The sequence below is a fragment of the Struthio camelus genome, chromosome W (assembly GCF_040807025.1).
Source record: "Struthio camelus isolate bStrCam1 chromosome W, bStrCam1.hap1, whole genome shotgun sequence".
In the NCBI taxonomy this organism is placed as follows: Eukaryota; Metazoa; Chordata; class Aves; order Struthioniformes; family Struthionidae; genus Struthio; species Struthio camelus.
The window spans coordinates 45,256,057-45,283,509 of NC_090981.1; the positions used below are offsets into that span (position 1 = coordinate 45,256,057).

Sequence of the window (27,453 nt, forward strand, 5' to 3'; positions counted from 1 at the left end):
TTATTTCTTGTTTTCATTACTGTAACATGTAAAAGTCTCAGTCATGGAGCAGACTCAGGGCATTCAACATGAGATGTGCTTGTGCTGCATCTATAAATTCCCAACAACTGATGACACAGGAGTGTCAATCCAGCTCTTAAGAGCTTGCTTTTCAGCTTTGCTTTTTAAGACCTGAAAATTACATGCAAAAACCTGTTAAAACAAATTACCACAGTGCATATGCACGAGGCTGACAGGCAGCCTTAACTCTTACATTTACTAAATTTGCAGTGCTTCATTTTAGATTCTTAATATGCTTTGAAAGAGCTTTCTGCAAGTAACGAGCATCAAGCAGACAGACTGTAATAATTTCTCAGAGATACAATGGAATTCTAGTCCCAACATTTAAATTTTATTGAAAGAAAATTTATGAGAAACACTGTTTGAAGAATGTTTCAAGGAATAAGTTTTTTACATAGATAGATAGATTTGCTTTTATAGATAACTGAAAGTAGGAATTTGAGATGTGACTGACTTCTGCATTGATTCAACTTTGACACAACAGGAAAGAATAATTTTATGGGAGCCATTAAGTGGCAGCAATCAAAACAAGGTGCTTCACTTTCTTTGCACATAGATGGAGTTTAAAAAGTAAAAAGCGATGACCAAAAAAAGTCTAATGCAAATACGTAAAAAATTAAAATATATGAATGCTTTGCATCTGGACAATGTTTTAGCAGAAACAATTTGCAATACTGAAATTAAATATAATTATTGATTTTTATCAGTATTTAAATATTGCAGAAGTATAGCAATGCAAGTGTTATTACGTCAGGTTACCATGAAAAAATGATTGCCTCATGTTACAAAAACAGATATATGTTTAAAACACACACAGTAACATGAATCATTTCCCATCCTTTGCAGTTACTGATGTTATTCTGATTTGATGATTGCATCATTATATGAATACTGATTTCAAAATATTTAAATTGCCACATCTTAAAAGGAGTACAATTATCAATTATTCATGGAAACCATTTTAACGAGCTCCCTGATAAGACCCTCCTCCAAAACTCATGAGAAATTTGTAATGCTTTTTTTCAGAACAGCATCTACAGCTTAATGTGCTCACAGCTAACATACGCTGCTCTAAGTAAAAGAAGCCAGACTGAAATGCAGAATTTCTATGGCAAGCATAGTTGTGGGGAACCCAATATAACATCTACACTTGTTCCCTGGAATAAAGTGCTCTGTCACCTTCATGTGATTGTTAGAATAAATTATTTGCTACACTGCACACTTACCTATAGCCCTCTCTTTAAAACATGGCAAGATGTCAGAGATAATACCTTCCATAGCTAAATAACTTTACTGCAGGCATTTGCAGCATTCAGGGTTTTTCTCTACAGCAAGAACAGGGAAGTCCCAGGGAATACGAAAGGATCTGACGTAACCATATCTATTTACCTAGATACAATTAGCAGGTTCTCAGAGTGTCTGCTACACGCATACATACATGCCTGACAGGTCGACGTAAAATGTAGGTATGCATGTACAGAAATAAAGATTTGGCTCTGGCTAACAAATCTTGGGTAAATATATGCTGACATTTATGAATAAAGGACTATACTTCTTTTTATAACTATATGTTAAAATTATATATTTTCATGTATTTACTCTCTAAATTGCTGAAAGCACGCAAATGAGTTAATCAGCTTTAAGAAAACACCAAGTAAACATCTGCTAAACTAGGTAAACATACTTACTGCAGAGACTATCAGAAATCCTCCAGAATGTAAATACAGTTCATTGATGTAGTTATAGATGTAAAACATGGATCATTCCTGACGGATTTTTGCAAACAGCATTTCTATAATGCTTTAATCCCTTGCAGCGCGCTCTATTATTCAGCAGAGAGAGAGGCCTTTCTAAAAGGCAGCACTGGGATAAACAAACCGTAACAGAGAGGTGGAGAGAAAGACAGACACCATGGCCTGCTGACAGAGTCTTCCCCTACGAGCTGATAGGATGCCTCATGCACTGACATTCAGTAACTTTAAATATGCAGAAATGCTTTCTTTCCAAACGTACTGCAACATCCCGGCTCCGGGCTCGCACATTTGCTGAAACCAACTGCAAAGCGTTTAAAATGTGTGCCTTCAACCTAAAGCTGCAGCGCTCCGAGACTGTCAGCACAAACATACGTTAAACAGCTCCCGCTTGCACGAAAGCTAGCATCATGCAGAAACCATTAAAACATTAAAAGACTGACAATACTTACTCCAAGGTCAGCCCTGGAATTTGTAGCCTTTCCCGCTGGGCTTTCATGGCTGTCGTGCGCTAGCACAGCCCCTCGCAACCGCGGCCCGGGCTCAGGGGCAGCATTCTGGCGATGACAGAGCGCCAAAAGGAGCCACTATAAAGGAAGGGACTAACGATCTCCTGGGGGCGGGGGGAGCACCGCAAGTTTGGGTCCTTCCACCTCTAGCGGTCACCGAGAGCTGCCGGCTGCCTTTTCCAGGTTAATGGCAACGCACGCTGCGCTGATTTTGTGAAGCGGACGCAGCCTTCCTCTCTGCACATCGAGTAATTCATTCCGAGTCTTCTCAAAAGGCTTTCGCCTCCCTGACGCACACACGAGGAGTCCCCCTCGCTACGCCAACTGACAGCGCAAAAAAAAAGCCCTGGATGCTTAAGACAGTTTCTCTCGGCAAATGTCAAACATCCACCACCCCCTCTGATCCCGTCAAATAGAATTTAGCCATCTTGTTTAAGTCACATTATCCTTTTCCTCCCTAAACAGACGTTCAGTTTCTGCAGTAATAGAACAGCAAATCACTGAATGAAAAATATGCTCTTCCCCTTTAACCTGGAAGATTATTACTAAGAGATTTGAGGAACAAATATATTATTATAATACCAATGTTAATACAAAAGGAAAAGTTAATGTTCTGTTCCATCCTGATTGTATTGAATGTTAACGGGAAATGATCTAAAAATCTTACCGAGGATGAAAGCAGACCTGGAAATTGCAGGGAAAAAAGGTCTATCAATTTCAGGTCGATCTTTTTAAAGGCAACCTCACTTAAAGTAAAGCAGCCTACAACAGTTTATGAAGACAGTGACACTGTATAGGATGCTGTTTTTAATTTAATTCTATTCCCTTCTTTTTATATACTCTTAGTCTGAGTTTAGCTTTTTATTAAAAACTGCTGTGAATTGTGCCATGAGGACTACAATTTTTTTTAAAGCTCTATAAAACACCAAGAAAAACAAAGGAGTTGTGCAAGTATTTATTCTAACTAATTTAAGAGCCAGAATAATAATTTTCCTATGCAACTCTTAATTTGTACCTCTCATACGTTATGAATACGTCAATCACACGTTTTTTTTTTCCCCACCCTGCAAGATCTCTAGCCCTGTTCTGGGCATGAAATGCTCTGTAGACTAGTCAAAACACAGGACCAAATGGAGCTGCTGCTTTTTGGGCCCCTGGCTCATTTTTAGGAGAAATTAGCAAGTTTGCAGGAACAGAGCCATGGGTTTCAGAAACTGAGAGAAATCTCTGGCATTTGCTGAACTGCATCTCTTTGTGGAAAGGCAGGCAAAGCCCAGGCTGCCCGAGGCCGCTGAAGGAGAACTCAGCTGTGAGTTGCTGCGAGCTCCAGTGAGCCTCTCCTGCCTTTTACGTTTCTTCATCAAGTTTGGGCAGCCTTCCGGGAGGACAGAGAGAGGCATGTCCTTACAGGCAAGTTTCCAGTCTCATTCCCAAAGAGCAGAGGTGCTACACCACTGGAAGGTTTTTTCCCCTCACCCAACTAATGGCTAACAAAACGTTAATTATTTTTTGATAATTAACCTTATTGCTAGAAAAGCCTGTTTGTTTATTTTTTAAATGAAATACCAGCTCCAAGTGACACCCTGGTTCTCTGCAAGAATTATATTTCAAGCTAACATGTTAGGAAGAGCACCCTAACAGATGTTTGTAGCACTTTAAGGAAACAAATACTAGACCTTAAATAAGGGCTTGCTGCCTACTTTTTAACAGTAGCCTCAGAGATACGTGAGTTACTGTACAATGGGAGGCAGCACATCTGCCTAGCTCAGAAGAGTTCGGTGTTTCGCACACATACACTCTTAAGAGGTAATTCTTGTTTTCTTTCCATTACGTTTTTCTATTAGAAAATATTTTTAATGTAACTAATATGTTACATGTAAATGTATTATTACCTTGAGTATTCATGCACAGGATATTGGAAACAAAACAGAAGGATACCCAGAACTACACATTTGAACTTCTAAAGCATTACTAGGCACATCTGGATTCCAGTATACCAAACTGAGGCCCCAGCAAGCACGGCTAAACCAAGCATCCTGTCTTACTAGGTGGTTCTAAATTCTCCTACCATCTGAAAGAAGAAAAGGAATGGATCAAAGAGAATAAATTCAAGAACACAAACTGGCACAGGTATGTGCACAGGTTTTCAAGAGCTCACAGATCAGGTAGGTGCCCAACTCCAACTGTGTCTTTCAAAATGTATTCTTCAAATTTTACTCAAAAGACAACAAAAGATTTTCTAAAGATATTCTCAAACTTGAAAAAAAGTGTAGAAGGATCAGCTGCCCAAGCAGCTTCAGCCCTGAAGCTATCAGGTGAAGTTGTCCATGCCTACATGTTTTTTTTCCACGACTGAGTTTCGAGACAGTCATTTAACAGCAGAGATAAGAGTAGCACAGTACAAGACTAGCCACAGATTTATGTTTTTCCAATAACTGCTAAGAAGGAACAATTCAGCACCTCTCACAAACAGGCTGGGGTATTTTTGTTTGTTTTTGATTCCTCTGATAAAATTCCTTTTGTACATCCTGCTTCTCCAGCTGCTGAACAGGACTGCTCTTGATGAACAAGGCCCAACAAGGACTGAAAATTTCTGCAGGTAAATTGTGCTGTGCGCACACCCCACAGGTGCACGGCCTCACAGCATGCTCAAAATACCTAACACAGAGGCACGCTACCACTCCACGGCGTACTTCAGTGTGTGCGTATACCACTTTGGTGTACACCAGAGTGCTTAAATTTTCACTAAAAACCAAATAGGAGACATCCTAAAACCCCTAACAGGACAGACGGCTTCATTCAATCAGGACAGTACTACAACTATTTCCATAAACGGAGCAGCAAAAGTACTAGCTCGAAAGTACAGCTTCCCTCAAATGCATGCTACAAATTTTAGGAGTTACTCCCATAAGGCCAATTTTAATATTATTAGGGTGAAATGAGGAGACAAGTACACAAGCAGGGTGCAGGGCTCACTGTTTCTGAAGCATTACTGGGAGGAAAAGCATGCAAAAGAATAAATACGTCACAAAATGCTGCTTTATGGTGTGAAACACTTAGGCAATAGGTACATTTTACCTGCAGGGGGACAACACTGGCAGTAAACCAGACTACAGGAGAAAGAGCAGGACTGGCAATCAAACACAGCAGTTTAAACACAAGCAAGTGCGTAAAAGGGCTATTTTGAGATCATGATAAATCAATCTCTTTACGGCGCTAATTCATGCAGACACTTTACATCGCATTAATGATAGACCATTCTAAACTGAGATTAGGCTATAGGCTGACTTTGAAAAAATCTTCTATACATTTTTGCCTTATTCAAGGAGAAGTTCAGAAAATTAAGATTTATTGGAAAACCATAAATGAATACATAGCAGGAGGTCAAATTCTGCCCAGAGTTACCTTCATGCAGCTTCTGCAGGAGGAAACGGGAACTGTTTACACATATCTGGGGGCAAAACTTAGCAGCAGTTACATGAAATCTAGCAACTGAAAGCTGACCTCAAAACAACTGTTTGCACTTAATTTCGGACTGCTTAGATGCAAGTCAGTCCCATCAATATATAGCTGAAGAAGCAAGTGAAAGTTTAAAAGGAGGCTCACTGTACCGCAAAAGAAGTCTCATTCACTCATTTGAAGTAACCATAGTTTTATTCCTAGGATAAATAACATGCATTATACTTGCAAGGACTAGAATAACGTCACTTTCTCAAAGGTAATGATTTAACTGATTTCTTGGACTTTGGTGTCATCCTTGAAATAGGTGTCATGAGCATTATTTTACTGATAAAACCAATCCTATTAGTTTAGCACTGTACAGAATTACTTGCTATAAAAGATTAGATTATCACAGATACTGCAATATTGTGTTAAAGAGTTTAATTTATCATTTATGAGATTTAAGTTGAAAACTGCAGCCACATGCTAAAATGCCTGGATGTTCTTCTTAGGGCTCTATTGTAACACGACTGGAAAGAAATTCCATTTTTTTTCCTGCCAAAAAGCAGCATTGTTTCGCAAAGAGGAGAGCTCTACTAGCAACTTGGTGAAGACCAGGAACATCCACTCTGGATACTAGATATAAAAGAAGTTTTGATATTTAAGAGTAACAAAATTAGCAGCTATTTCAGGTTTGTACATTATATTCTTCTAACCCTATGAGGTATAAAGGTACCACACAAAGCAAAGGATAAGTAAAACTTTACATAGCTCAGGAAGATGGGAAAATGAGGAAAATATTTTTCCATAAGACAAATTAGTTCAATTAAGCAGGAAGTTAATTTCCTGAAGAACCCCCTTAAGTTCTCACTGTTTTTTTCCCACCTTGGGGACACACTTATCTCCACAATGGTATAATCCATCCTCCTTTCTGGTTCATGTCTCTTCTTATTACACACCAATCTGCAATTAAAAATGTTCTTTTCATTTAGATTAACCTGAAAATATTGATAAATTTTGCCCACATTGACATAAGTTCTATTGAGAAGATTTCTCATACGGAAAGAGCAACCTCAAACAAAAGGTCAGGAAGAGGACTAAAGGAGCTTGTTTAAGAATTGCATCCCTTAAATGACGGTAGCACACAGTAATATCACTGACAGTGCAGGTGCCTCTGGCTTACTAAATGCTCAAGTGTAATGAAACAATTGTGCCAAGATACTTAGCAAGTGAGTGCACTCTTCAGCTCTGCATACACGCTTGGCTACTATTTTCCAAAAGGTACCCAAGAGTTAGTGAACAATTCACAACAGCCAATGACAATGGATACCTCCCTTCTGTGACAATCCATAACCCAAATATCACTTACCCTCAATTTCTATTACCTAGTTTGCTTAGCATACCAGTTCAGCTATTCACTCATGTCTAGCAAACTCAGTCCGTTTAGCAATTCTTAATGTAGACATATAGAGCTCCTTTCTCCCCCTCAAACTAGAATTCTATTTTGAATTTATGATAACAATTATTTACTTTAAATACAGTCATAATCCAGTAACTACAGGACTAAAGAACACAAAAGCTGTGATACCGGTTTAAAGTGTGCTGGGATTCATCCCTGATTTTCCATCAGTCAGATTCTCAATCTGGAAGTAAAGGACAGCACATACTTATCTTATGGGGATGCTGTAACATTTAGCTACGTGCTATGCTTTGGAGACATAAAGCAGTGAAAAGGCCTGAATTTATTAATGCTTTTTAATAGATTTCAATTTTTGGCATGGATAAAACAACTTCAGAATGACTATTAAGTGTATTTTATTATTGACTTATTTTTGCAATGGTTACATTGAAAAATTGATAAAACATGGTTCTGAACAAGAAAATCGTGTTGCCATTGTCATTATCCTGCCATTCTTAATTACCTACTTGGCCTCTGGGCCTTTCTTCCTCTTCGGAAAAAAAAAAAAAAGTATACCTTAAAGAGATGGAATTAATTCTTTGTTTACCACAACCTTCTCACTGCAATTACTGCATCCAGTAATTTCACAAGTGATTCAGTCAGGCAAACATATCACTGGCCCAAGAACTGCTTCAAAAAGTTACAGTGACAGAAACAAATGCTTTTGTCCACATTTTCTGTGCAAGTCAAGTTACTGTTTTCTTATACTTAAACAGTTGAAATTTTTATTTCCCAGTTTTCAAGAGTGCACTCAATTCCACCCCCTTGGTCATTTATTCAAGGCACTACCAGTACTACTGTGAATCTTTCTAGTGGGCTATCAGATGATAGCTTGTGATTTGCAGTTCTGAACTTGAATAGCACTCCCAATAAAACAATCTCTAAGTGAAACGCACCCATTTCAAATGACAACTATTAGCAATACTCATCTACAAAAATCAGCTGCATATGCTCAGAGAATGGGTATTCAGGTTGCTGCATGGCAGTGACACATTTGTAACTGAGAAGTGTTACTCAGGGACAATTTTTTCCTCAGTTTAGAGTCATACTGCACAGCTTGCAAAGATGAAAAAGCATCTGGTATATTAACAATGCTTCCCCCCCCCCCTTTTTTTTTTTTAAAGCAGCACCGTCTCCCACATGTGATACTATATTCTGTCCTCTCACATCAATGGGAAAATCTAATATCTCAGGATATACCGTTAAATAAACGGTTCACCACGATGCCATGGCAGCGCTCTCAACGGATCAGCTTCTGGTACCCTTCCTTGTTCAAGTGCCTGCCTTCTTTCCCTTTCCCTAGCTTTGTGAAATTCTCTCAGATATGCAGGAAAAAAAGCAAGCGATTCTAACATCGAACTCAACATTCAAACCTGAGACACTGCAGAATTCTCTAAAAGGTGCAATGCAAAGTTACAACTCAAAGACATCCAGGATCTCAATAGCTGTTTCATTTGGTTTCAAAACACGTTTCAGCAGGAGTGACGTAGAAGCAATAGAGTACAATACTGTTTCTTGGTGTCATAAGCAGCATGCAAAACATAGCACTGAAGAACTGGAAAGACCCAAGCCCAACCTATTTTTTGCATTCTTTCCAATACAGTGTGCACACAGTCAAAGAAGGATTTTGATATATGAATCTATCAGTTTGTCACCTCCCTCTGACTGAAGTCAACAGACTGACTTTACTTGCAGCTTTGTATCAACACAATGCCTATAAAGCAAATCTCATGCTTCAGCTAGCTGCCAGAAAGGGTCAAGAAATATTTTTCCTATTGATGTGTAACTGGTCAGGTTTACTCTTGCTTGTTTTGTCATTTGCCGCCTACTTTCTTCAGAAGCATTTGAGATTGGCCACAACTAAGGCAGCAATACCAGATGGTGTAACGAATCCTTGTTCTTAGATCCCTGTCTGGTATGTCTTGCTCATATGCTCAGGCTCAAAATAATTGCCCAATTTGCAATGGCAAGGAATTTTCCAACTTGGTCAGATTATATGAGGTATTGGCAGGGGTTGGGGGGGCTGTCTTTTGTCTATTTAGGCCTCTGGGGAAGGGAGGGGAAGAGGGTGAGGATGATGGAAGAGGGTGTTCACGGCGCTCTGTACTCGGGACCTCAGTTTGCGCAACAGGCTCAGCCCAGCACGTCCAACTGAAGCCCCTGCCACTGCGCAGAACCTGGCCGTTCCTTGGGTCTCTGCCTGCAATATACAATAGCTTAGAGCAAGACTTCTCAACACTCAGAGCATTCAAACCTCACAGGGCAGGGGAGCCTGCGTGGTAGCCCATGACATACAGAAAGCCAGAGTGCATGAGCCCTTCCAGCCTTAAACTCTTTGCAGAGTTTCAGCATCATGGATCTACTGAAATGTAGAGGGGCATGCCCATAAAAATCTGACACTGGTAAGCAATTTACAATAATGTATTTTATTAATAAGGCACTGGAGTACAACAAGGTAAATGCCCATGTGATCTTACTAAACATTTTGCCAGAGCCTACTTGTAGTTCGTACCTCTTACTATTCTGCGAGGGGTTTGTTTTTAAATTATAGCTTTTAAAAAGTCCTCTATTAAATTCAAATGTATTTTTAAAAACATTTATAAATGAGTTGCATGCTCTGCTGATAGAGCTATGGTATTATATGGTTCCCCATCAAAGGAATAGGTCAAAAGAACATGTCTATTAGCAATGTTAATTAACCACTAACATTAAAACCTGATATACAGACCTCTGGGAAGTTAAGCCAGCAACTGGTTGTCATATTGAACACCATACCTGAAAACACTGATGTTAAAACACTCCAAGGTTAAACCAAGCAGAGAAAAAGAATCAGTAACATGCAGCAGCCAAGATCTGGCAAAAATCTCCCTGCAATCTCACCCTCACCCACTCCTCTACAGTGAGTTTCAGCAGTTATTTCTTAAATTTTCCCTGCAGCCAGAACAGCCTCCTCATACAGAGGAGCAGATCACTGTAAATTGAAGTGAGACTGATGCTGGGTGGTCCTGGAACATAAAGCACTCAGAAGGCAGTTAGGTGTATTTAAGGTGTCTGGTTGAAGAGTGAAAGACAGCAGCTCTCTCCTCTTTGTCCAAGTATCATTTGGATTTTTATTATTATTAAAGACAGCAAAAAAAAAAAACAGCAAGAGGCACCATAAAGCGTAATACATGTATGTGGCCTTACTTACATTCCCACAAAAAGTCTCCTCATCTCCTTATATTAGACAGCACCATTTTGCACCTGCCTCTGAAAGCCCCAAAATAATATTCTATACAATATCAAAAGTTCAACCAATTCAACAGCACTCATTTTGTCAACATTTTTTCTTCTGAAAAATGCCGAGAGTACTTACTTCAAATTTAGGCAACCTCCCACCACATTTCACATTTATTACTAGGAGAATAAAAAACAAAAATAAAAGAGAGATTTCTCCCAACCTGAATTTAGAAAGCAATAAAAATAGCTCTTGACTAAAGTCTCTTGTTAAGAGACATCAGGCTAATACTGAAATTGCAAAAAGTTTGAGAACTCAAGCTTTAATAATTATGGTCTCAATCTGCACCGCCTTTCAATACGAAAGAAATAGTGTTTAAAAAAGCTATAGGCAAAAATAGCTCTAATTCTTGAAGAGTTCTGCATCACGTAGGGCTAAATGGTTACTGTTGTTTAAATTCAAAGGCCTTTTTAACCCCGTGATAAGCTATGTCCAGGTTCCTAACGAGCATTTGTTTATCTGGTCTGTGTTTAAGCTATATTTCAGCGCTAACTGATGCCATTTAACTTTCCTGTATTTATTCTTTCATCAAAAAAAAAAAAAAAAAAGATACACTGACAACATAAAACCTCTTCTGCTGAAGAGTTTTGTAAGACCACAAGGTATCTGAGTATCTTCTTTAAAAGTAAAAGTACCAATAAGGACAATTTAGAATTCCAGATTTCAGCACACAGCTCTTCTCCCAGCACCTTACACCTTTTCATTAACAACTGACATGCATCCAGAAGACTACTATACTCTGTTTTGGCTGGTTAATAGATAACTGATGCCTTATTAAGGCTCTGCTATGCATACAAATACATATAAGCCCACAGTTTTATAAACTTACCACGTGTATGCCTGCCAAATTTATAACACACACATCTTAGTTCTCTCTCAGTAGTCACTAGGCAAACAAGTAGGGATAGGCAAGAGCTCTGAACAGACAGCAGCAGTGGCATAAACACAGCATCAGTCTCTCACTAAAAGGATAGAAAAGTTTTTTGATTTTTTTTAAAGTCTGTCTTATGCTTACAAAAAAGCTCTCTATATATTTCCATAGGGAATTCTGTCATTAAAGAAAAACACAAATGAATAATATTGCCTGTTACAAGAGAACATATTCGCTCAGGAAAGTAGGCATATATATATATATATATATATATATTTTATATATATATATATATATAAAAATCAATTTTCATCAAAAAGCTTAGACTCTTAACCCCATAAAGGTAAAGCACAAAATCATATAGCAGAGAGCTGGAAGTCAAGAGATCATGGCATGAATAGCACTCCTAGCAGAATTCAGAAGAGAAGCATCTGCAAAGCAGGCCAACAGTCTATAAAAACAATCTTGGGCAGGGTCTCAATGCTACTAAGACAGAATCTTTAATAGAGGGCAACCATAAGTGAATTTTGTGTTATAACAGAAGGCCTATTCAGTGACTCACAGAAAATGAATCCATCATCTACTGAACAAAATACTTATCTTTCCAAAACCATCACCATGTTCGGCATCTGTGATACCACATCAGAACAGACAGAAATCTACTTTCAAGTTAGGTTTTAAAATAGTTGAAGGATATTCAGGAATCCTGAATTTTGTAAATATTCACTGGAAGCAGGTCTGGGGAAAGGGTCATTGGAGGAGGGCGCTCAGCAGAATCTTCAAACAGAAGGTTGTCTCGCACAAGCATTTCAAAGTCTTCTGCATCAAACATTTATATATAATAAAAGAACAAAAAAGTGCAGTGCACATTTTTATGATCTGCTTTATTCATTCCAAATACACTTACAGGTCTAAGTCATTAAACAGATTTTAACAGCACTAACTTCAAATTACAACATACAGTATTTCCTGCTGTCATTGTTATGATTACAAATGTGTCTCATTTCTACGGGCATTTTGTTGACCTAAAGGCATATATATACTGTACCAAAGTCAGTCATAAAAAATGCCAAGAGCTATCTCTTTGAAAAGGTCAACATCCCACTGCACATTTAAGCAGCACCAGCTCATGTAGACAGATTTGAAGATTTCCTTGACACTCTTACACTGTTCAATAGATCTGACAAAAAGGTACCACGTTAACGCAAATTAGATTAGTTCGCTGCAGTTTAGCTCCAATGAGGAAATCCTGTTCTCATGGCTAGTATTTTCTTGTAAAAGGTACTTAACCTCACTAGAGCAAGTCAGCAGATTTAGCAACAGTTAAAAGCTCAAGTCTTACTAAGAGAGTGGGATGATCACAGAACACACACGCACAAAAATTAAGTTTGTTAGTATAATTAGTTCATTCCTATTTAGAAAAAAAATGCAATCACAAGAAAAAAAACTCACATCACAGTACTTCCACACTACACATTCCTGACCATTAACACACTAATACTTAAAGAATAGAACTAAAGCTACAGAAATGATTTCATTGTTGACTGATTCTAAAGATTATTGGTTTCATTACTGCAAGTTAACTGTTACATTTGTGCAGGAGTCAGGGTGCTAGTTATTTCCAAGATAGGCAAATCCTTGAAGCCTTAGCAGTCAGATTTAAAATTTGACAGTTCTGAGGCATGATAAATCAAGCACCCAAAGCATGAGACTAGAAAGCCCAGAAAATACTTTTTTTTTTTTTTTTTTTAAACTTTATCAGCTGGTCTAATGGTTCCCTTCATATCTCAAACTAAAATAGGAAGACGACTAAAAATTGTCATAGTTTCAGCATGGAGACAGCTACAGGACTGTCAGAGCCGTGCAACTACAGCTGAATTGAAGCTGCCATTTCACTCTCTTTTTTGGAGGAGGAGATGGCAGGGAGGAGAGTAAGCCTTCCTAGTGGTGAAGAGAAACCAAGACCCGCATTCAAGCTTAGACAACATGGTGTCGCCTTCCTCAGTCTGCAGTCAGCATAGACTAGCTCACAGAGGAGACCTGCTCTGCTGGTCTAGAGAAGCATCAGCACTACAAGCATTGCTGTGGAAGACAATGCAGTCAACCCCCCATCAGATAAACCAGAGGCAAAGCTGAGTCCCCAGCTCCCCACCACTTTACTACTACTGCAACTGAAAGAAAAGGCAGATGGCCCTGCAACAATTTCAGGTGTGAGATAGGTACATAATAGCACAGTATGACCAATAGGAGTGACCAAGGATAGATTTTTAGGGCTTGTGACTATCCTCACAGCCCTGAGCAGCTGCTTCCTAGCAGATGAATGCTCTGCTCATTTTACATTTCTTCAGCATTACATCAGCATAAATAAGCCAAACAACCCCTGAACATCATTCAAAACAAACAGCTGAGTAAAGTCTGTGACTGTATAGTTAGGTAGTGTTTTACCTTAGGCCTTCCCCTTGGATCCCAGGTCTCCACGCAGACCTTCCATTTTGAGTCATCTTACGAACCAAATCTAGCAGGCAAACTTTCACAGCTTTTGTTGGCTGGAACCTTCTCAGAGAGTTGCCTCCTTCACCAATGAGCTCCAGGTTCTTGTTGGCTGAACTTCCTTTGATCTTTGCTTTCAGACTACTGCCTACTTGCGAAAATAACATCTCAGCTATATAAAACTGGTCATTAGTTACAACTCCACTTTTAGGCTCATTCATGAGGTAAGGGCTGTAGAGTATGGGCCAGTTTGGAAACCAAACCAGTTAGATATGTTGCCTTGTCTCCACATAAGACTTGGCCATGACTTTGAGTAAGGGCTGTGGAGCCTCCTATTCCAGCAAAGTATAAAGCAAAGATGTAGGGAGAAAAAAAAATTAAGATTACATTCTCAAAACAACACAGAAGACCTAAGCAACCTCCTTCTGTCTAGCTCATCTTTGACTGGTTAATTGAACTATCTTTTTTCGAACTAGCTAGTTTTGCACTAGCTACAAATATACTTAACTAATAACTACTATAGTAAAAGCTGCCACAAAACTCTGGCAAACCAAGCAGTATCAATTTTACTGACATCATTTTTGCTGTAGGTTCTCAGTACTCACCAGCCCCTAGGAAAATTCCACCTCCTGCAAGTGCAAGCAATCAGCTTTACTGTAGATTTCTATGATTTTTTTGTAGTTCTAAGTATATACCTACATTAGCAAACAGCACAGTGTAATAGGAGAGACTCAGCAGATCGAAGAATTTTTTTCTTGCTTAAACTATTTTGTCTTGGCTAATCAGAGGTACCATGCCTGGGATTCAAACTTGGACTGATGGGACTGCAGTCCTTGACGTGACCAGCACTGGGCAAAAAACTTCTAGATACAGAGGGTAATACTCAAAGCCCGCTGCCATAAGCTGGTGCCATGAATTCATCATCCGATGAGCTTTCAGGAGCTGACGTTTGCATCCCAGTGAGTGACTTCTACCCAGTAGAGATCCGTAACCCTCTCTTTCCTAACAGTGGCTTGAACAGCTTGGAATGGACAGGCAAACCATAGATCTTGAGGTCCTCAAAGCAATTCTCCACTCACTCTACCTCTGGATAGTTGTGGGAGACATCAACAATACGTCCAGGGCCTTTGGTCCCCATAGGTTTGGGAAACTGTGTGTGGGATCCTACATTCCAACCCAGTGCCCATCCCAGAGTGGTTATAACTACATACACTGCAAAGAACTACCATTCGGATGGCTTAAAGGCTTTTCTGGATTACCAGAGCAGACTTAAAGTGCCTTGGGAAAGCTTCATAGGTCATTAACTCCAAATTCAGACTCAAAGGGGACACTGGCACCTTCTTTCCCATCAGAAGCAAGACAGTTCCCAGCATGTGCACCCCTGTGCTCCTGGGTCACAAGGCTGTATCCCATGCATGGATGAAGCACGTGCCTGGTTTAATCGCACCTACACTACATGCTGTGTTGAAGTGGAACGTGTGTCTGGTCAGCTGACTGCAAAATAGCATCACATAATAAAGGGAAAAAGCAGTCCCAATGCCTACACGCCCTGCACAACCTTTACAAAGGTACAGATGAGCTTTTCCATTCAGGCTACAATAGCAAGAACTAGTTTCTTTGGCAGTTGCATGTTCAGTCATCTGCACATGTCTGGGGCACCTGGGATAGCATATGTCTTGGATGCTATGTTTGCCTTCGTTGCCTAGGGGCATGCATTCATAAAGCGAACCAATCAGGACAGGAGAAAATGTGATTTTTCGCAATTACACTGCCTTTTGCACTGTGGCAACCAACACGCAATGAATACAAAGCAACTGACTCCCAAAACCTGTGTCAGCCTTTTAGCCCCTACACTTGCTCCCCCGTGGCATTTGATCTGCCATCCCTTTCAGGCAAGCATGGCTCTGTTACGTATTCACTTATTCCTAGCGTTCCTTTTGACCTTTTCACACTCCTGTGAGAACTGCCACAACAGACCTCAGTAAACCTCACAGGTCTAAGCTTGACTAACTTGCTAGGGAAAAACGTGACTGACAAGCAGAAGCACCACAGTATTTTGGAGAAAGGATGAAAGGACGCAAATGATCTGTTCACTCCCCGCTGTTAGGGGACAGCAGAGGAAGAGGGCACACAACAACAGGAAAGCATGCCAATGCCTGTGCTAGCTGCTGCCACAGCTCAGGGAACCAAGGCTTATTACAGATTGAGGAGGCAGAGTCAGCTGATTAGGCCCTGCCGAATAGAAAGGTATCCTTCTGCCAAAAAAACTTTGCTTTCTCCAACCCCGCAAGAGAAGAGCTCCATCCTGCCCCCTTTCCTTTTCAGCCCTACATAAAAATCATCCAACTGCCCAGGCTTTTGGCTGAAGCACCCTATTCAGAGTTTCTGTAACCTTCAACCTCATGAGCCATCGACTCCATTCAGAGACAGAGGTGGTGGCAGAGGCCAAAACAGCCATTGCCGCAAGCCTCATACAGTATGTCCACAAATGACTAATGAACAAGAAAGAGCCACTGTGACAGGAGAGGTCCTAGCAATCACCAGTTGCGCCTCCTGCTGCCACACCACATCCCAGCTGCTTTAGATCTTAAAAGTGTGTTTGTGCACCTCAGACATCTCTCTCCTCAAGATCAAACCATCCTCCTCCTCCTACACTTCTTCCTGCAGCTGGCTCACCTATTGCTGCCCAGGAATACAGGGTAGAGGCTTCAGAGGAAGATGTGCCAGGATTGGTAGCGTCTCCCACTCTGTTAAAAAGCTCTGCCAGGATGGACATGCCTGATTTGCTGCTCCTCCAAGATCTAGTTCCTGGACCTCCAGAAGGAAGCTTTCATCTTCTGAAATTTTATGTCATTGCCAGCCCTCTCATACCAGGCAGCATCCATCTGGGCCCCAGAAGGCACTATGCCGGCAGTTTTAGGAGGGTAAAGCGTTGCAGGAGAGTTATAAAAAGAAAAGGGGAAAGGGAGACTATCATGAAGAGGTAAAAGGTTCAGAAAGGGGCCCAACAAGCAGAGATGGCCATAGAATGCGAAACACCCCAAAACAAAAAAAACAAAAACCAAAAAGACAGGAAGAGACAGACAGACTTGAGGATGCTGCATGAACTCAGTGGCTCAAGAGCATTCTCCTGGTACACATGCGCTCTGTATACACTCATTGTTTGGATCCTTCTTCCCCTTTTGGGATGGAGTACATCAGATTTACAGCCTAGAGAAGATCTTTCAGTTTGGCTTCATCCAAAATAAATCTCCAGTTTGAAGGTAACAGAACTGCTCTGCAAGCCAAATGTACAGTACAAGTGAATTCTCTTCAGAAGCACACTACTGCTCCAACCCAAAAGGCAAGTATTAGAAACCACATAGCAACTACTACTTCAGGTGCTCATTTCAGTACTTTGATCCCAAGCTGTACAGCAACTAGGATCCAGACCTTGACTTGGAGTTCTGTGGGAAGGCAGCAGGTTTGATATGATATGTTCCTCTGAAGAAACTGAAGCATTCTGCATTAACAGGAGTTTCCCAAATGATGTGATAGTCCAGCTGAATAACAAGAAGGTGCAGATAATAGATACAAATACATGAGCGCCCCTGACAATAAGCAACAGTACTGGTTTAGAATAGTGACAGTAATAAAAGTGTTCACATTTGCATTCCTAGAGAAGAAGAAAGGAAAAAATAATTCCCTTCTCCTATATGAGGAAACAGACGTGGCTCATCGGCATTTCATGATCCCAACATCTCTGGAAAGTCAATCTATACTTTATATAACGGAAGGGTAATAATACTGACAATTTCAAGGGAAAAAAAAAAAATCTGTAATGTGCCAAAAGATGGAATGCAGGTAGAGCCCTTGCTATTCAGAAATTGCATCGTCTACCTGAGAGCAATTATTTAGAAGGCAGGTGATTTTATCGCAACCAGATAAACAGATATATTGTGCAGAAACCTGAGTGCTGCTTTCCTAAAGACAAAACCAAGCATTTCTTCATAGGCTATACCTCCCCTTTAACCTCTACAAAAAACAGCAACAAAAAATGTATTATTATAATTCTTTAAGCAGAGCACAGATTCAATCATAAAATCTCTCCGGAAATCTACCATGACCCAAATCCTAGAGAGGCTAAATGTGTGTAAACCAGAAACAGCACAGCCTCAGAAAGTTCTCTCTATAGATTAAAAGATTATTCAAACCTTTGTGGGATCAGTGCCAAAAATAAATAAATATATCAATTAATCAATATAGCATAGGGTAGACTTGATCATGCAATTCAGAAGGGCAATGTAATCCTTTGTGACAAAATTTTCCTTAACTAAAGGAAACAGGACAGATCAAAATTAATGCCACTGGGAAAAAACAAACAGCGAACAATATACAGTTTCAGTATGTCAGATTTTCCTAAGATTTGCTATTTGAAATTCAAGCGGTACTGACTAGTGGTGATTACCCACATGCTGGTCTTCACCCAGTTTTCTCATTGGCGAGTATTTTCTCAGGCAGCAGAATGAAATAGGTGGTTATATGGTCATTTGCTCTTTTGGTGTATGCCATACAAGTTTAACATTACTAGAGCAAATGTTGAAGAGAAGTAAAATTTTGCTCACGCGCTCGCAAAGCAGCTTTTGTTCCCAGAGCAAACAAGAGGACAGCCAATGCTAATTTAAAAAATTTTAAAACGAGTATTTTTCTGAAATATTTTTATTGTATTCACCTGGGCCTATCATATTTGCCACAAAGTCAGAAACCAAGCAGTGTAATAATTAATGCATTCACAAACCAAGCCATCCCTAAACCCCAATCTGCTGCTCAGAGATTATTACTGACTTGCCTCAGCACTTACCTTTCCACCATGAAGTTTCCCTAACACCTTCCCTCTGCTCTTACATGTTTTATTGTTTCTATGCACACAGAAACACTGCAGACATGGCAAACTGCTGGTTCAATTGGTAATGCAGAGTACAAGAGCAGAATCAGAAGTAGAGCAGGCTAGGAAAAAAAGGCAGCAAAATGAAAAGGCTGCTCGGGGAGAGAACTGTCACATGGGAAGAGCAAGAATAGTATGTTGGCCAATTTGTCTGACTTCCGTTCAGTTGCTCTTTCCTGTCTGATTTTGTCAAGTTAACTTTTCAAGTTCTAGTAGTAAAGTGATGAGATCTTTTGTCCTGCAATTTATTTGTACAGATTCATTTATTTTATACCTCATCACCTGCTTTTAGATCACTAGCAATCGGTTAGCCATGAGATCTGGCCCTTCTTAATCTACATCAAATGTCTAGGTTGAACCTAATGCACTATGAAATAATTATATGCATGTATGCATGAATATTTGAAGTCCCATATAAAATATTTTAACTTAAAAAAATATTTTTGGATTTAGGCAAAGCAGAGAGGCATCTAGATTTAACTTTCTTTACTCCCTTCAAGAATTACGCGATTTCCCCACTCTGAAATTCCCGAGATGTTCCTTCAGGACCATGACCTGATCCCAGAGGCTGATTTTATTTTACTTTCCCCCTGTGGCTTAATCTGGTCACAAATCTGATAAAGAAACATTTAACATTATTTTTCATTCTTGATACTGTCCTGTACTTGCCTAAGCAGTTGAAAACAATTCTGATAGGGCACAGCGCACCCAGAGCTCTGTTGGGAGGCAGATGGTATGCAGTCAAGAATGGGCGTGATAAGCTACAATACTCAGAAAACACTACAGCACCCGCAGAACACTGGATAAATATCAAGTATTACACAGTTATGAAACTTCAAATGCTGAATGCTTCATTTTCTGGACATCAATCCCTCAGGTAACCATGAAATTATTGCAATAAATTTGGTGACGTCCTGGGCCTTTAATCATCTGTATGGGTAAAGAGTATGATGGACAATGCTGTATGAATAGGTGGCCTACTAATGCAACAAAGCATAGTTTTCAAATACCCAGTAATCACTACCTGGCTGTTGTTTAACGTACCAAGCAGCTTAGCCACTATGTATGAATTCTCTTCAGTAAATTCTTCAAAGGCTTGTTTCTATTGCTACCTACTTGAAAAACTGATACCATTGACAGCCACTTAGGTAGAGCTATGAAAAAGTCATTTCATCAAATCACGTTGATAGCATGGAAACTGCAGAAAGTTTGCAGTGATCCTGCCAATAGGGGAATCATTCTATGGGTAGTAAATCTTTGCTCCCACTGCTGTCAACCTGGCAGCTTTCAACAGCACTAAACCCATTTCAAAATGGAAACAAAAGCAAACCGGATGAAGGCACTAGGGGGAAGAGAACACTTGTTGACAGGACTTCCATGGGGATAACTGTGATTAGTTGTTAGATAACCAAACCACACTTTCAGTTTGGTAGGTGCTGTTTGAAAGCTTAGCATGGTGATTACGCTACTCCCTGGGCAGCCTGATACAGTTGTTCAGTTTGCATGAAGTATAATTGAATACAAATCATTTTATTTCACTTCACTGCTGAACTTCTATAAATATAGAGATTCCCATTCAGAGTTTACTTAAATAAACGTATCACTGGCAACCAGTAGGCAAAAGAAAAAAGATGATTTTCTTGTCAACTCTATTGAAAGCTCTTCTTTCTGATTAAATGTAAGAATTTTCACAAACAGCTCCACTGTTGGAACCTAGGACAGACAGACCCATCTTTTTCTTAAAGGTTTCCCAGTCCAATTTGTCTGTCAGGTCATATAACCTATCGTAACAGCATTATTTGCATCATACTTCCTACATCTGCTCAGGGGACATGAAAACCTGCTCCCTTCACAAATTTGTGTAACTTAACTCTGGATCTTGGATTCTTGAACCTTTAACACACAAAACTGAAGAAAGTAACTTCTAAAAGAAATAGTTTTAGTTTAGGAAAGGTCATTAAAAGACTAGTATTATAGCTGATGCATATATAGCAGACACTTAATTCTAAAATTACTGAAGGTATTTCATCAGTTTTCTGTATGTATGTGTAAAGACTGTATGCGTGCGCACACACAGACAGGCGAGTGTGAATTTACCAGTAACTAGGTCTCACAAAACTGCAAAATACCCTGAAGTAGTGTATACACTTTTCATTGGAAGGGGCGTGATGAATCATACTAAAACAGATTATTCCCATCTCTAACACATGATGTGAGAAATGGTAAAGAAGGGACTTCACTGCAGAAAATTCATACTTTTAAGAGTAAAACATGAGTCAAAAGACAACACACAGATCTGTAACAATATTAAGATTAGCACGAATGAAGTATGGATAGGAACGCATGTGAAAGCGCCAAAGGAAACAGCTGAACAAGGGTTAACAGAATAGGCTACACTGATCACCAAGAACACAAGTGACAGCAGCACACCAGCAGGAAAGAGCCCGCCTGCTGTGCTCTCCACAACACAAAGGACTGGTCAGCAGAAGACAAGCCTACCCTGACAACAGGAAGCTGGCAACAAGGCTCCGGCACGCTGCACGTGCCATTCCTCTTCCTGCTAGCCCCACGCAGCCTAAACCGAGGAAACAGACAATGCGCAGCAGATCTGCCTAAAATTTATGGAGGCTGAAGTAAGCAAGATTCAGAGGAGAAAAGGATCATGCTGCAATAACTGTTGGTTCCTGAAGCACACAAAAAAACGCATCAAAAAAACCTGTTACTGTTATGCACTGTGAATTACAAGGAACCCAAGAGATATGATGAGGATTCAACAGCCAGTGACCCTTGTCCTCTGTGCTGCACGCCAGTGACCCTGGCCAGACACGTAGATATTGTGAAGTATTTGAATTAGTTGCTCAAATTTCATCAGAATCTCAATATGTCAGTAATAAAACATACATTAAGTGGACTGCAAGCTCATTAACAGAACTCAAAGACCAGCTGTCAGTGAAGGAAATTTCTTTGTACAAAGATGATTCTTCCAGGGGTTCTTAAAATTTTATAGTATGCCTGATGCTATGCGGCATTTTCATCAGTGATCTGGAAATTATATGAAAAAGTCACTGCTGAAAGCTCAAAGGTGAAACATCAGAAAAATGATAAACACTGAGGAGAACAAGGTTGCCACACACCAAACAATCCAGATCTCTTGGTAAGCTGTACTCATTCATATGAGATTCCATTTTAATGCCAAATGCAACATTAAGCATCTAGAGACCTAGAGTGGGCAACTGCACTTAGGAAGCTGCTGTTATGAAAAATAACTTAGAGATGCTTAAAAGACAAATCTCTCAATTTACTCCCAGTGTGTTGCTGTGACAAAAGACATTAATGGGAACAGTAATACAGAGCTATCTAAACAGTGCAGTAGAGTAGTAACAAGAGGGAGAGAGGATTTTTACCCTCTGCCCGTAGCATCACCAAAACATCAAAAAATTAGATTCTAGGGGAAAAAAAACCTCTTGAATTATGATAGCACTAGAAAAATCCTGCAAGTGAAGAACTTGAAACAATTTAGTTTGTCAGAAAGATGGAAAAGAAATGTGGTTACTGCATACTGTACAGTATCCTGAGTACAGTATACCACCGCCAGGGAGAAAAACAGGTAACTGAAAACTTTAACAGAGAAACGCATAGAGAAAGCACTAATAACACTTAACTCTAAAGCATATACTTCTTAAGAATTACACGTGGGCTATGGAGAGCTGAAGATAAGTGCTCAACGGCTAGCTGGCTTTCATGAACAAGGAAATGGAGACATAACCACTCAATCTCTGGGGTGTGGAATACTATTTGTAGTCTGGTCAGCCTTCTTGAAGGATCCATTACAGTGGTTTTTGGTCTAAACAAAAAACTGAACAGCACTGTCAAGCATTCCAGAGCAATTTTTAAGGTTATATTGTGTCTTATAATAAGGAGCTTTGACAAGTCATGGGAAAGAACAGTCATTTCTCTGATTATTTACCATTGCTCTGGCTTTTTCACTCTAAAATGAACATACTCAATGGTATCCGGAAGGTACATCAAAAAAGGGAGGGCTTGGTGAGTTGCTTTTCATCTAGCTTAACGGACAATAAAGAAAGACAAAGTACATGCAGAGGGTTAAGTGACTGTAATAGTACACAAGCACTGTTGTGAGTATACACGCACGTTATACCTACACAGATCTTCTGAATTCTTATAACATAAATTGTACTTACAACAATCAAAGCATCTTGCACTTCTGCAATGGAAACTGAAGACTGTAACTTTATGAATACCTGCATTTACAGCCAAGCATAAGCTGCGCCCACTGTACAGACTGCACCACACAAGCTAACCGGTACCAGAGATAAAACAGGCTAGCTCCTGGCAGTCCTGGCTCACAAGCCTTCTTGCCTAACCCACTTCCTGCCAAAAAGCCAACACACTGGAGACAAGCAACAAGGATGTCCAGAGGGGTAGCCTTGCCCCACGTCCCTTGTTTAGGCACATCAAATTCCTTAAGTGCCCATCGGATGGAGTACTCTGTCAGCATACACTAATTTGCAGAAGCCATATCTGCTAACAGAAGATGCATAAGCCAACACTATATATGTTTACATATATATGGATATACACACACACGTCCCAAGTCATCCATAACTCAAAGGAAGTAGCTATCCTTCTTATATGTTTTGGGGTGCAGGGTGGGGGGAGTTGTGATATTACTCTTCAATTCTTCACAGTCTCCCAAATAATTGCTTTGATGGTCTTTGACAGTTCTGTCCCTCAAATCACAAAGAAACCAATGCAATCAGGGACAGAAAACTCAGAAGCAGCTGTTGAGAGAGAGCTAAGATTGTACCATCAATTTATTTCACTTTTGAGGGTTGCTTTGGCATCAAAATCTAAACACTTTTCCTTATTACAGGCCACCCATATACATAAACATATGCACAAACTCTTTCAATCAATCCCAGTTTTGTCCATGTGCGAGACACTGGCCTCAAAACACTGGTGTTCTCTTTTTTTTTTTTTTTTTTTTGTAAGCATGGTTGGCTCGTTTTCATTCCATTCAGGTTCTCATTCCCACTTTTTTCCTGACATTAACTGAATTAACTGAGAGTTCATATTTGTCATTGATTAAAAACTTCATTTACAAAATATTTATTAATTTCTTTGAAACTTGTTAAATTAAGCCCTTAAGCAAGTCATGGCTTTAGCTAGCATTTCTCTTGAATTCTTGGCTAGTCACACTCTTATTTTGCTGTTATCCAAGGATATCAGCTGCTTCACTGTAATGCATAAATGAGTTTTATGATCATTCTGTGACCAACTTTGACATTTCCACAGGTGCAAGTAGATTATATAATTGCTGCAAGTGAACAAGAGTTCACATTTCATAATTACTGAAATTAGTTTCAGAGCCTTCAGGAGAAGGACAGATGCAGCAAAAATAAATACACAAAAATTATCTAGCTCTGAAATAGACTGAAATCTCTCTGATAAACAAAAGAAAAAGGAAAAAACTGGTTTACTCTGGAAAAGTCTGGTATTCTACTTCTGTGGTAGGTGCTTTGACCACTGAAGCTCTAAAGAAAGGAGGAACCCCTTCTGCCTGCCCACTTACTTCTATTTAGTTAGAAATGTTTCTGAAGATTGCTGCCCACTTCGTGCAAGTCCACTGTTAATTCATTTTTAGAAGGATATTTTAAACCAGAATGCATTTAACTAAAACTGAGGGAAAGTAGCTTTTGTAACACAACCTGTGCGCTCATGCTATGTCTCTTTGTAGCTCTCATTCTGCTGTACTTCATGGGTGAGGAAAGGAAATGGAAGAGGACGCCTTAAATTCGTTGACGGAAACTCACTTGTTCAACATACATTATGAACAGAGATTTTCTCTAGCTACTCACTCTAGCTAGCTACACTCTGCATGTATAAAGGATGGGTGTTTTTTGCCTGGTTCATCAGAGTACTTGCATGCTTCATAAACAAATGGAAAACACGTTAGCAACACTTAACCGTTCCAAATGAAACCTTTATTTCTGGACCTGCCCTAATGTCAAGCCCACATCTAAATGCCTGCCTCAAATGTAGAAAGCGGTGGGAAAAAAAGAAAAAGAAAGTCATCACAGTAATACATAAATATGCCATCCCTGTAGTGGTAGTGTGTAGAAATACACATTTAAGTTTATATTGCAGTAGAGAACATGCATTTAACTTCCAGATTAGGAGCTGCAGAATGGGATAACTGCAGCCACACAGGTTTACACTCCAGGTTAAGCTTGAATAAAGTTAGGTCTCCTGCTAAGGACAGCCCAAGAGCCAGTCCCCTGCCACGCATTCTGCCTCCACGCCACCATACCCAATTGCCCGCAAGGCGTTTGTGCAGCTGCACAGTCAAACACATTCAAGAACCCACCTGACGCTAGCTGTAACCTGGATCAATTGTGCCTGTGTCCACATAAGCACTGGTGCCATCACAACCAGGGAACACTGAGGACAAAAAAAGACTGTTTCTTTCTGAACTAGAACCACTGATTTCAGTTTATACCAGCTATGCTCAAGTTAGGTTTAACCTGTAAATGCATTTTTGTCTCCAATTCTTTCTTCGGGAGTTGCTATATAACAATTTGTAAAGTTTGAATTGGGTTTAATTGTACGATGCCCACAGAAAGGCGAACTTGTATCGCGAGATCCAAAATGAGGTCCCCACAACCATAAACTATAGCAAAATAACAAAAATAGCTTAACATCTCCACATCTCCCTCAAACACGCTCACACTCTCTCTCTCTTCTTCACTTTCCTTTGTCCTCAATCTCCTCCAAAATTCACCTAAGACGTTATAGGCCCCACACCTCCTTCTCCAGCCTCTCTAGGTTCTTTCTTGACTTCTGGCACCACTATGCTCTTAATTTTCAGTCTTATTTCAAAACCAAGCAACAGAGTTTCGTACCGCCCTGTCCCTTACATAATCTGAATCTTGTGTGACAAATAGCAGGGAAGTGGCTGACTATCAGAGGAACCTCTATATCGGGCTGAGCAATGGTAACACAAATAGCTCAGTGAAAATACGGGGCATGTTTTTTAACTGAAGCCAACTGGGCTTGCAGATTGGCAGTCATACAGCTAGCTGAAAAGGTCAACTGCAAGGTGGAAGAACTCCACACATGGAAAGAACACACATTCTCAATCACACAATCAGGATACCCTGGCAGATGAGGTTCAACAAGTAAACAAGCACTGCCAACTGGCCAGCATGTCACACAACATGTTGGAACGAATACAGGATGCAATGGAGGCCGCTGCTAATGAACTCTGAATAATAGCTACCACATAGGCAGGCTCCACTGCTTAGCATTTAGCTAGCAATATGCCAGAATTACCCTCTTTCACTGCATATCTGATCAATTTAGTAAGGAAAACCCAAGTACCACTTTTGGCATCAGGCCAAGAACATGGCTAAAGAAGTCAAAGAGCTCTGGCTGGCCAGCTGAACAGGTAAGGAAAAGGTGACACTCCATATCAGTCAAATACCTTTCCTTGTCAACTGATCTGCTACTCACTATACTTTCTCCCCAACATCTTTCCTTCCATATTACCATGTTATACCAGAGCCCCAGCTAGAGCTGGAATCAGTAGACCCACCCACCCCACCCCCCCATAAAAAAAAAAAAAAAAAAAAAAAAAACCACAAACCACACAGTAACTCATCAACCCAAACTTAATTTTCCAAGTTTCTGTATTTGCTCACCCCTGAGCTGGCTCTCCTTCACTGTGCTGCTTAAAGCTGCACCCTCTGCAGGCCATGGGCTCTAAAGCCCCAGAGGGTAAAGTGATATGCTGGCAGCTACTCAGAATATCTAGACATTTAGGCCAATGAAAATCCTTAAGACCCGTCACACTTTGAAATTCAGTCTTCTTGTAAACATGCAAACAACATGAAAATGCAGCAGCCAACATGGCCCACACACAACCTGTGGTGCTACAGCCCTTGCTAACCTCGGCATTGTGAATCCTGTTGATTAAGATAGTAGTAATAAAGATAATTTTAAAATAACATCTGCAGAATCCTAACCACTTTAAAAGCGAGATACGATTATGCTGACAAGGGGTTATTTCTTTATTATACTTTACTAAAATCTCAGCAACATTACAGAATCTGCACTTACATCCCAGGCTATAAAAATACGTATAGGAATGGAACTGAGGCAATTACTTCACAGGTGTTTTCCAAAACTTTGAGAAAAATAGGTATCTAATAACATTCAACGTCAAACCACGTAACAAGAGTAAGCAAGGTCTTGTCTATAGATAAAAGGGCCTCTAGAGCCATTTTCTGCTATGGCTGAAACCATTAATTCAACAGAAGCGGGCTTTTGTCTGCACAACAGTTTTAGGTTGATACAAAGGCACTAAAAATCATTTTCTTTAACTGTTCTTCTCACAATATATCCTTGCAATATCAAATATTTGATAATTTGATAATTTACTGACTTTTCATCACATAACATTACTGCTTGCTATTTAGTATATGATTTTTCCTCTGTCAGAACTTGAAACAATAAAGTCTTGGGCAATTCAGCACATGCCCTACAGGCTGCAGATTTCCCTTAAGTCATTTAAATCACATGAACAGAGCATTTAAAGTGGATGTACCACGCTTCTCTGCACCACCCCAGCAATTAGAGTTTGTTATTCTTA

At 39.9% G+C, this 27,453-nt stretch overlaps 1 protein-coding gene across 7 annotated transcripts in view; it reads right to left on the bottom strand.

The window, feature by feature from the left end:
* The window catches only part of LOC104146892 (microtubule-associated serine/threonine-protein kinase 4), a 397,004-nt gene that overhangs the window by 130,602 nt on the left and 238,949 nt on the right, over positions 1-27,453 (bottom strand). For 3 of the 7 annotated variants that reach the window (XM_009679180.2, XM_009679178.2, XM_009679177.2), the window contains exon 1: positions 2,264-2,619. The exons of the other annotated variants lie outside the window; for them this stretch is intronic. In XM_009679180.2, coding sequence (XP_009677475.2) covers positions 2,264-2,310 — 47 coding nt within the window. In that variant the 5' untranslated portion in view covers positions 2,311-2,619. Of the gene's footprint in view, positions 1-2,263; positions 2,620-27,453 lie in introns of those variants that run through there. 7 annotated transcript variants of the gene reach the window in all.